General features: G+C 35.3%; 1 protein-coding gene across 1 annotated transcript; it reads right to left on the bottom strand.

Annotated features, from left to right (window-relative positions):
* Window positions 1–10,833: 10,833 nt before the first annotated feature.
* On the bottom strand, window positions 10,834–12,045 carry LOC112047898 (protein atonal-like). The gene has a single exon (XM_024085187.2). The coding sequence runs from the start codon at window positions 12,006–12,008 to the stop codon at window positions 11,532–11,534; it is 477 nt and encodes a 158-aa protein (XP_023940955.1). The 5' UTR covers window positions 12,009–12,045; the 3' UTR covers window positions 10,834–11,531.
* Window positions 12,046–12,530: the final 485 nt, after the last annotated feature.

The raw sequence follows: 12,530 nt of genomic DNA, 5'->3' as shown, positions 1-12,530 counted from the left end.
TGTATCTTAGTTTAATGATAATGTTAGCATTATTGTTGCATAGTAAAGTCAGATGCAGGTCACAAGTTAGATTAAATTCATACCGGCTATTAGATTACATTGTTACTGTAGTTTCCACATCATCGAAAAGGAAAAAAAATCACTTTCTTGCTTATAATAATGGAATGTTTTAGGTCGTAAAGTATTTTACTAGCTAACATTATTGAAATACAATTTTCTTTATCTAAATTTGTGGGAAGAGATTAGGTGCCTAATTTAAATATTTTGTACACCACTACAATAGGAAAATTAATAGATTATATTAAGTTTAAGTCAAGTGGCTTCTTCTTAAATCTCAGGATCTATTGTCCAATCTGTTGCTTCGGTTTAAATATCGTCTGTTTCGGCTCCCGAAGGAGATTTGTTTGAAGATAATTTCGGTGGTGGTTTTAAATGCTATAAATTATTGTACGATATGTTTTCATAGATCAGTCGTTTGATAGCGGATGACAATTTGTACTGCCCGTGTTGACAGGTGATCTAGACTTAGAAAAGTTGTTTTTTAAACTAACAAAAAAAAAAAACATTTACATATGTTATTTTTTGTTTTCGAAATTTAACCATGTAATTAAGAATTATTGGGTAAGATATTCCTTTACATAACATCAGCAGGCTAATTCACTAACTTTGGCGCATGTTAGTTAACGTAATAATAAGAAATTGACATTATAAAATAACTAATGGCACCCGGTGCTTACTGACAACCCTTCGTGGATATCATGCAGTAGGTAGATGACATTTCTCAATTGATTCGATGTTTATTTTAATAGGTTGTTAATAAAGACCAAATTAGTGAATAGGCCAGTTGGACCTCTTGATCTCGAGTTCCGTATTTTGTCTGGTACTGATTCAGTAAGTGCAAAAATACACAATACTGGCCTATTCTCATGTAGGATTTTTTTTACATATGTGCACCATCATCATCATTATCAACCCATATTCGGCTCACTGTTGAGCTCGAGTCTCCCCTCAGAATGGGAGGGGTCAGGTCAATAGTCCACCACGCTGGCCCAATGCGGATTGGTAGACTTCACGCAGAAAACCAAGAAAATTCTCTGGTATGCAGGTTTCCTCACGATGTTTTCCTTCACCGTTAGAGACACGTGATAATATCTTAAAATGCACACAACTGAAAAGTTGGAGGTGCATGCCCCGGTCCGGATTCGAACTCACACCCGTAACTTTTTGACGGCCTCCGTAGCGCAGTGGGCGCGGTGGATTTACAAGACGGAGGTCCGGGTTCGATTCCCGGCTGGGCTGATTAAAGTTTTCTTAATTGGTCCTGGTCTGGCTGGTGGGAGGCTTCGGCCGTGGCAAGTTACCACCCTACCGACAAAGACGTACCGCCAAGCGATTTACCGTTCCGGTACGATGTCGTATAGAAACCGAAAGGGGGATTTTCATATTTCTCCTAACAAGTTATCCCGCTTCCATCTTAGATTGCATCATCACTTACCATCAGGTGAGATTGTAGTGAAAGGATAACTTCTAATCTATGAAAGATAAAAAAAAATAACCCCCCGGAATCGGAGGCAGAGGTCATATCCACTGGGCTATCACGGCTCTGAACATATACGGCTTGTACATACGGTGCTTACCCTAGCTAAAACCGTACACACGCCACTGGGTACTATAATAAAACAATTCCATCTCAACCAACATGTAGCTACGAGTAGGTAGGGTGAGAATTAGCGAGTCGAAATTGTTCTCAAGAGGGGCTCGCGCAACAATTACGCGTCGAAGGTTAATCAAAATTAAAGTTAATCTGAAATCGTATTCACGAGCGTACCAGTACAGACAGACAGGATATGTCGCAATTACGCTGTCGGCTAAACTAAAGCAAGTGAAACATGAATTTAGAACCAATTTTGTTCGGGAGTTAATTCTTACATCGGTTACCTACGAGTTGATGTGAAAATTAGGCTGTGCTGCCTAATTTTTTTTTTTTCGGATTAGCACTAATTAAGCCACTGGTCCAAATGCACCGTTTATTTCAAATCCTACTAGTATTATAGTAAAAGCTTCGACCAATACCTTAAGAAGCTTTCACTTAATTGTTGGATCAAGATTCGGATATAGAAGGCAGTGATCAGTCTTGAGACGGCGCGTATTGTGAGGTTCCTCACTCTGGAGCCCTGACCACCGTTGCTTGGACACTCAAACGTCCCGCAGCGGGAGGGTTACATTTTTAATAAGTTTTTAATAGTGTTTTGTATATTTTGTATGTTTATCATTGTTAAAAGTTTTAAAAAAAGGAGAAATAAATATCTAAATATTAAATTATAAACGCGAAAGCTTGTTTAGATGTTTGTTATAACTACTAAACCAATTTTGCTGAAATTTAAAATGGAGATAGACCTTATAGTACCCTGGATAACTTAACACATATATTGTCCCAAAAGAAACCATGGTTATAGCGAGATCTACGAAAAACTGATTGTAATGATGGTATGAACTCTTTTACGCAAAAACTACTACTGGCTTTTTATGTAATGCTACTTTGGCTGTTATTTGGAAAAAAATGTGGAAACTATAAGTTTTAAAGTAATCTTAACTTGTTTATTTAATTAATAATATGTTTTCTGTTTTTAAATTAAGATTTTCTATAAAAACTGCAAATGATTTTTTGTAGTTAAAAAATACAGCGTCGGTGGTAAATTGTAAAAAGTGAATCAATTAAAAAAATAAATAATGACCTCAGAGCAACACCCATTCGGTAGTCGGGCACAGTTATAACAACATTATTACTATCGATACTCCGCGGGCGTGGCTAAACTCATTTATTGAAACAAAACGTTATATTTTTTGCGCAAAAAATGAAGATTTTTTGGTAAAAATGTAGATAGAAAAAATTTTGAAAAAAGCTTTAAAACGTGTTACGGTAGAATTTTAATTTGGTTCCGTACATTAGGTACGCCTAGTTACGTACTAAACAAGAATAAAAGTTGAAAAAAATCTTGCCTGACGACCATTTATCAGCGTTTTTCACTTTATTTCTGATAAATAATAAAAAATTAAATTACTCAAAAGTGTTTAAATTCTTCTTGACTTTCGTTTCTCATGGCCATCCGTAGTCCTCTATGAGACGCCCATAAAGACGTTCCCTTTCCTCTCAGTTCTAGGTCTAGCCATTTATTTCGACTCTAACAATACTCTGTACCTACTCGCTCAAATTTATACGAATAATTACAAAGAGATTACGGACCTCTACATTATCTATAGATACTGAACTGATTTTGAAAATTCTTTTACCAATATAAAGCCATATTATGTCTGTGTTACAAATATAGCCTATATATTTGTAACCTGTATTCCCACGGGAACAGAAATTACGCGGTGGAAATCGTGAGGCGTCTGCTAGTCCAATATAATTACGAAAAAGAGATGTAGAGCTATTCTTCGATTTCAATAAAATGTTTTATTCTCAATCCTACGGAACCCAAAAAAGCGTTAAGTAAAAAGTTTGAAATACATTATGACTGAGACCACTCAATTATATTTGAGGAATTATTTCCTTAATACAATTGTTTTAAACTGCTGTATTTAATTAATTATTATTTTTCTTAATTAATCAAAGTAAAATATTACGATAATTTATTATTTCGTTTAAATTATAGAGAGTGAGAGGATGGCCTTCGGAATATTAACAAAAAGGTATGTTTGCAATCGTGTGCTAATTTTTTATTGAAAAATATCTTGTTTGTTATTTAATTTCGAACTACAAGTAGGTGACTTATAAGAAAAACTGAAAAAACGGGGTTTTGGGGGTAACATTTTCTTTTAGGATCCTCTTTAAAGTATTGTTTTTGCACATTTTCTTTTAGGAAGTTTTCACCTCTTTAAAGTTTTGTTTTAAAATTTAAGACATTTACTTTTTGAGCTATTAACATTATTCTGAGCCTCTCTTTCTCTGATTCTTAAAAATTGCATTTCTTATGTGCTATAATATCCTAGATACTTGCCCAATACGGAGGACGTAGGTTCGAAGCCGGTCCAGGGCATGTATCTCCAACTTGTCAGTTAAGTGCATATTAAGAAATTAAATATTACGTGTCTCAAACGGTGAAGGAGAACATGGAGAAGAAACCAGCTGTATACCTGAGAATATTCTTAATTCTCTGCGTGAGTGAAGTTTGCTAATACGCATTTGGCCAACGTTGTGGACTAAGGCCTAACCCGTCTCATTCTGGGAGGAGACTCGTGCTCAACAGTGAGCCGAATATAGGTTGTTAATGATGATGATGAATATCTTACATAGGTACATTTTTAAAAGATAATTCCAAAGCTACTCAGCCTCAATGTGGAGTGGACCTTTCCAGCATCTGTGTTTAGTTAATAAAACTGTAAAAATTTGTACACCATCAAAGTAAGAGTGAAGAGGCAACTAGACAATCACTCCACCAGGCATGATAGAAATCAAGCGTATTGTCTATTTCGTAATTAAAAAAAAGCGTTTTTGGAAGCATTCAGTTACCAAATTAAATAAATTTCATTTATTTCCTGTAGGCTTAAGTAAACACTATTAAATGTTATAGTGAATCTGCCAGTCCTGAAGTAAGTTAACCACAAAATCATAAAGGGCAATTCATACATGAAGGCCCCTACATAATAATTGTATGTATGTACATCTAATAGGCATCAATCAGTGCGCGTGCTCTATGGCAGCCCGCCCATTGGTCGACGGCGCACCAATCACAAACGTCACGAGTACTTGATAGTAACGCATGCGCAATGAATGCATACGAGTTTTCTTTTTTTGAGATCCGCGCCTGTGGGAACCGCGGGGTTGTTCTTTTTTTGAATGAAAAAGTATAGCTTTGGCGAAGAAGGTTCTATGTTTGGCGTATATTTTTTGAATTAAATTGATTATAATGTACTGCTCTTTCTTCGCAAGTTCTATCGTCAGAAGTTGCCTGGTAGAGATTACTTATAGTAATTAGGCCGTCTTTGCATGCTAAGTAAAAAATTATTATTGTTATTGTTTTTTTTATTGTATCTTTGTGTGCAATAAAGTATTTCTTTTTCTTTATTAGAAGCATAAGCCCTCAATCGCACTAGAGTTTTTTTAACGGACGTTGAAAAAGCGTCCAAATATATTATGAAGTTAAATGAAGGTCTATTCTAACAACCAAAATTGAAAATGCAACACTGCTCTATAAAAAATATTGTAACGCTGTCGTGCGAACAGACACTTGGGAATGCATTTGTTGTATTTGGACGCTTTTTTAACGTCCGTTAAAAAATCACTCGTGCAAATAAGGGCTTAAGGTTTGTCAGGTGAAAATCTTACGTATGTATATGCGTCACCAATATGCTAAAACTGACAATATCTTAACAGTTTAATGCGTAGTTAAAGAACTGCCTCGTTGCCTGGATTCGAGTCCTTGGTCAGGTTATGAACTACTGAGTTATTATTTCTTACAAGTTTCAGTAGATAGGTATAAATTGTCAGCCCAGAATGAGGTAGTTTGTTGGATTTAACGCCCCACTATAGGAACAGACTTCTCTTCTTATAGACGAGGGAAATGGAGAGTAGACCCACCACGCTGTTCCAAATCGGGTTGGCGGGATAACGTTTAATTAACGATCACTATCAGATGAGAATACTATTTGGAATATTAACAAAAATGATTGCAATCGTATTGGTGTGCTTATTAAATTCGTTAAATTTAAAAAATATCATATACTTACAGGGTGTCCCTGTAGTTAAAGGATAAAACGCAAATGATTATGCCCAGCACCGACGGTTTAACGTGCTCTGCGAGGCACGAGGTGTAACAGTACCAATATCCCAACCCCGGTCTTCGAATTATTACTGAAAATGTCTTAGGAAGCAAGGAAAGCTTAGTAGTTATTCCATGACACGACCCAGGTCCTTGTAATCCGGAGCCACATAGGCTAACCACTAGACCAACGATTGGCTGGTAGAAGGCTTCGGCCGTGGCTAGTTGTTTTGTGTTAGTTAGTTAGCCAAGTGATTTTGCGTTGCACGTGTAGAAACCGAAAAAGGTGTGGATTTTCATACTACTCCTAACAAGTTAGCCCGCTTCCATCTTATATTGCATCATCACTTGAGATTGTAGTCAAGGGGTAACTTGTAAAGAATAAAAAAAACGAGGCTGTTAAACATTACCTACGTTAAAAAAAGGCTGTAAAGTTCCACTACTTTTAAATTAGTTAAAAATGAGGAAATCATCAAATCTAACGGTCCCTCAGTCCAACAAAACCGACCGCTAACAAGACAAGTGCAATTCACACAATCAAAATGTTCGCGTCACGCAAAAAACGCACATTTCACAATGCAAAACACGATATTAACAGCCTAATAACAACGTATCGCGCTCACCAAACGGATCGCGTATGACTCGTCGTGAATTTGACAGCTGTCAAAAGTGACAGATCCCGCGTATTAAGACGCGTCAGATATGTACGGAACCAGTCATTATCCCCGCGCATCACTCTCTAATTATACACCAAAAAGGCAAAGGTGTTAATAATTACATTGTAATATTGATATCACTTCACGAATTTTAACAAATTTTTGATAAAATTTTGGAAATGTAAAAGATTTTTGTTTTAATCTTTTGATCGCACAAAAAATTGAGATTGAGTTATAATGTTCTAATTTTCATATTTATAAGGGTGTAATTAAATTCGTGGGTAAAATTATAACGTTTGTACTATAGGTTAAGGTACCTAATTATTGAAGAATGTTAAATACAAATTCTCAATTAGCTATCTATACCTACTTATAATAAATCTGTAGAGAGGTCAATTCTGTACATGAAACATTTCCAAAATAACTATCAGGGGGTGATTAGTGATCGATACCACAGAAAACATACGATACTGATGCCAAAAATGCAATCAGTAAAATTTTCGTCTGACTGTCTGTCTGTACTATGTATATTCATTATAAAACGTAAAGTACTCGACGGATTTTAACGAAACTTGGTACAATTGTTTTTCATTCTCCTGAGCAGAGCAGAGAAGAGAAATGTTGGGAAAACGGGAAAAATTAGTCCATTTTTTAAACTTCCGTCGCGTGTGCAGCCTTAATGTGTAGGGTAGGGTAGGGGTAGGTAGTTGAAAGTTTACATCGACTTTCACGCGGACGAAGTCGCAGGCTTCCGCTAGTAGGTAACATAGTTTTCGAATAATTGAACAATATGATAGTAGATATTTTTCGAGTACCTAAATGAGAGTAATAACTACTATTTTTGGCTACATAAATATTGTAAAATTATGATAAACAAAAATAAACCCTGGCTAAGTTTGTTGTATTCTCTTACCGGAACAAGGCGCTTTGGATCCCTCGTAAATATAATTATAAGGTTTTGATTAATTATTATTACCCTTACCTAATTATTGTTGTGTAAATTTATAAAAAATAAATAGCACGTGTCTTAAACGGAGAAGGAAAAACATCGTGAGAAAATCTGCATACCTACCAGAAAATTTTCTTAATTTTTCAAAAGTGCTTGTTTTTGTTTGTTTTGTTGCCCACCAGAACCTTGTAAACTAATTGAAATAAATGTTTTTTTTTTTACTTTTTCATGCACTAGCTAGACAACCAGGGTATGTCTACCTACAGCGGGCACACATAATTCGGAGCACATATCTTACAGAGTGACAGGACAATCAGTCAGTATGCTAATATTGCAGATGTGCGCGCCCTCCTTATATCCCCTACCCCCTTCAGTAGATCAGATCAAATTGAATTTTATTACCAAAATTGTAAAAGTTCCACTCATTTTTGCATACTTGTAAACGGGTTCAGCTGCGCATCACGACGTCCAGAATTCGAGTCTCGGGGAATAAAAATGACAATCCTAATATTATAAACGCGAAAGTTTGTACGGATTTGACGACCTCCGTGGCGCAGTGGTATGCGCGGTGGATTTACAAGACGGAGGTCCTGGGTTCAATCCCCGGCTGGGCAGATTGAGATTTTCTTAATTTGTCCATGTCTGGCTGGTGGGAGGCTTCGGCCGTGGCTGGTTACCACCCTACCGGCAAAGACGTACCGCCATGCGATTTAGCGTTCCGGTACGATGCCGTGTAGAAACCAAAAGGGGGTGTGGATTTTCATCCTCCTCCTAACAAGTTAGCCCGCTTCCATCTTAGACTGCATCATCACTTACCATCAGGTGAGATTGTAGTCAAGGGCTAACTTGTAAAGAATAAAAAAAAGGATGTTTAAATGTTTGTTACTCTTTAACGGCGCAACTACTGAACCGATTTAGCTGAAATTTGGAATGGAAATAGATTTTACTCTAGATTAACACATAGGCTACTTTTCATCCCAGAAAAATCCATAATTCCCGAGGGTTTTGTGAAAAACTAAATTTCACGCGGGCGTCCGCTAGTTTTTTACAGTTTTTTTATTTATTTTAGAATTGAAACTACCATGAATAAGTACTTTATACTTATTTATTATGAAACACTTGCAACTTGCTTCTGCACTTTCACTTGCAAATTGCCACGTTGCAATAGTTTAGCTTTTGAACTGTGATGGACCTGCCAATGCATAACTTTAAGCAATGTGTTAAAAAACATTTGCTTATTCGAGGTTACTACACCATTGATGAGTTCCTTAATGATAAAGATGCTTGGAGGCCGTTGGATCAGCTTCCACCTTCACACAGGAAGTAAAACTATAAGAAATTGTAATGTTGTCATCAATTGTATATTAAAATATTGTATGATTTTTTTTTTTAAAAAAAAAGCAACTGTTGAGTTTCTTTTCGGTTTTTTTCTCAGCAGAATCTGCCTTCCGAACCTGTGGTAGAATCTTTACAAATAGTCAACTGACGTATCAAAAGTGCTTGTAAACTGAGCCTACTTGAAATAAATGAATTTTGAATTTTGAACTGTGAAAGAAATTTTCAAATCGGTTCAGTAGTTTCGGAGCCTATTCAATGCAAACAAATCAACAATCAAATCTTTCTTTATAATATTAGTATAGATAAAGTAGGAGAAAGAGCTCAGGAACTTTAATCATAAAATGTTTACCTGGAATGTCAAAAGCTCTATTAGATCTAATAAGATTCAAAAGTTGTTTAACAGGGATCGAACTCTGATCTTCTCGGATTTTATTCCAATCACTTGATCGTGCCGTGATAGCTCAGTGGATATGACCTCTGCCTCCGATTCCGGAGGGTGTGGGGCGAACCCGGTCCGGGCATGCACCTACAACTTATCAGTTGTGTGCATTTTAAGAAATTAAATATCACGTGTCTCAAACGGTGAAGGAAAACATCGTGAGGAAACCTGCATCCCAGAGAATTTTCTTTATTATCTGTGTGTGTGAAGTCTGCCAATCCGCATTGGGCCAGCGTGGTGGACTATTGGCCTAACCCCTCTTATTGTGAGAGGAGACTCGAGCTCAGCAGTGAGCCTAATATGGGTTGATAACGAACTTGATCGTGCAGCCTTTGTCTGCATATTGTGATTGTGTTTGGGTTTTTGTTACAATTACCCGAAAACGGTTGAACTGATGTTTTTTTTTTTAATAATGTTTAGTTAAGGTATATAATGAAAAAAATATCAATATTTTAGTTTCCCTTTTCAGTGGGAAAGCGTTTTATTCAGTTCATACCTACTCACCTATTTCTTGTAGTTTTTAGGTTTTGTCAATAGGTACTGACTTTCTACATCGATTTTTTCAAGCCAAGGGTATGCTTATATCAAACAGGATAAGCCTTGGAGGGCTGATAGCTGCAGCCCGTTTTGGGTGTCTTGCGTTATGGATGCAGCAGTGGGGTATGCATAAGGTTCTTGACTAGGGTATGCACTATACGTACAATTTGTACGAAACGGGAAATTTCTTCTTTATAGCACGGCTCGTAAGTCCTCAGGGTAGTATTTTTGAATTCAAAATTATTTTTTTTAAGTTGGCTCAGTTTACAAGCACTTTTGAAAGGTCAGCTGACTATTTCGCTTCGGAAGTTTGCATCTAATACACTGATTAACAGTAAAATGCTTATACTATCTAGGTACTTGTAAACGCAATATTTTGTGTACAATATCCCTATAGTAATTGTTATATACTCTTTTCTTGAAAGTATGTAGGCATTTATACTTTTCTTGAAAGTATGTATGTATTTATACGAGATAAATTCTTCTAAGAACATAACAATTAAAATTGTTACGATTATGAAAAAATAAGCAAATTAAATTCAGATTATGAATATCCTAAAAGACAAACATTTAGCCTTTTATCTTTTTTCAACAATTAATTTCTAAAAATCTAAGTATGTAGCAAAATGCTGAGTTAGGGCCTTTTTCTAGGTTATGCCACATATTGCAGGGCGTTCTTCTTTTACTGTTCTAGCTATAAGCTATATATTTAGGATTTAATATTGTAATGTGTGGCACTGCCTAAAAATAAAGATATTTCTTTCTTTCTTTCATAATATAAGTATGAAATTCTGAAAATCCTCATAAATGAAAAATTTATATCAAATGCTAGTTTCCTACAACTTACCATTGATTAATATTTTGGTAATTCCTGTTTAATATTACTATTTTAATATAAGTCAGTAAAATTATAATAATAATAACAATCAAGTCATTTCATATTATTAAAACTCGTTCTTATTAAAAACAGACTTTACATATTGATTGATTTTCCTACTTATTTTATCAAAATAACTAAAGTTTTTAATAAAACAAATAGTTAAATAACTTAATCCATTATGTATGATAGCTGAAATTTGAATCTACCAGGTTACTACTAGGTTTTTTCAGTAGTTAAGGGATAAAATAACACAAAACAAATATATGAACACATTCTTTTACCAAAACAGACTATTTTATTTACAAAACATCATAATACTATAAACAATCTACTATCTAATAATCGCTTAAATTTACAATAATTACACTAATAATAATAATAATTCTCGTGGAATGTAAATTTACAAATTATAATACTTTCACTGGCAAGATGTTATTCAAATCTATTATTTTACTATAATACTGAGATATAATACAAAAGGTAGTATAATGTAAACGATAGATAAAATCACAATTTATTTTGTCTAACTAAACACAATAAGAAATAATATCACTAATCACTCAATAAATAAATCGGTAGGACGGATTACATTCACTAATACCTTTAAGACCTATTATTAAACCGATTACAAGTAAAAAAACGTAAGCGTAAACTTTTCTACGAAATCCCTAATCAGATTTTAATCGCCATTACAATTTCATATAAACAAGGCAAAACGGATTTAATAAGATTAACCCCAAAATGGTAACGAGTATTATGGTACTTAATTAGTTAATACCTACTATAGATAATAAATATCCCTGTAACTAAATACTAACAGATAAAAATTTGGCAATATTTCTTTTAGTTTCAACATCGAATCTCGCAATAACACTAAACTTGAGAGAATTTAATAAATAATCGTCACATTTTACATATCCTACTAAATTATAGCAGGACAATTATATTATTGAACACTAAACGTACCGGATTATTGTAAAAGTTCGTATAAAGCTGCTATGTACGTTTGAGCCATTTGAAGAGTTTCGTATTTGGACAGTTGGCGGTCAGCTCCAAGCGAAGGTAAGTGTCCACGGAGTCTGTCGAAAGCTTTATTTAAATTCTGCATCCTTCTTCTTTCTCTGGCGTTTGCTGCTAAGCGTCTCCTTTTTAATACTGCTGCACTGGTGGATCTGCCTCTCCTCTTACCAGAGCCCTCTAATTCCACGTCTTCTGAACTGTCTTCTAGAACTAAATCATTCGGTAATCCTCTATAAGCAATATGGGTCGGCGATTCTTGGTGGCTTCCATCCATAGACGGAGTAGGCTCCAAACTGGATCTGCCAGAGTCAGGCGACCTCGGCCATGACAGATAACATTCTTCAGTTGAGTACTCCAACATGACGTCAGTGGGGAAAATGTCCTTTTCCGTGTACAAGAGACGATGTCCGTAAGTTTCGGCGGCCATTTTGAAATGTCACAACACAGGTGTTAGCGCTACGAAATCCCGTAGGGTTCTGGCGCTCCCGGTTACCTGTCTCCCTTATATATTTTCCAGGTTCGTGTGAAAGGGTGAGGTGTATTTTTTTAAACGGGTGCGCAAGGGATGGATCGAGGCTCCGAGAGGGTAATTTGAGGCCAATCATCATTAATTATTTCTTCCCTCGGGCAGTGCGTGTGCCGCCTTTACGGTATTGTCTGTTACACTTTAACTTCGCAACTATTTCGGTCTTTTGTAATAGTTATATAATAATGATTAAACATAATATTTGGGGCACTTTAAATGGGTTACTTATTGTTATATTTCAATAGAGGTTACAAAAAATTCATTTTTAAAAAGTTTTTAAACTTGCCTACGTTTTAAGAATTCTGTAGCCCTAGATATTATTATTTATTTCTTTAATAAAATATGTTCATACTAAAATAAAAACATTTCTAAGAAGAAAATGGAAAATTGGTTCTAATAACTTATAGACTAATTTAGAATTTA

The sequence above is a fragment of the Bicyclus anynana genome, chromosome 10, assembly GCF_947172395.1.
Source record: "Bicyclus anynana chromosome 10, ilBicAnyn1.1, whole genome shotgun sequence".
NCBI classification, from domain to species: Eukaryota; Metazoa; Arthropoda; class Insecta; order Lepidoptera; family Nymphalidae; genus Bicyclus; species Bicyclus anynana.
This window is presented reverse-complemented; position numbering and strand designations above follow the sequence as displayed.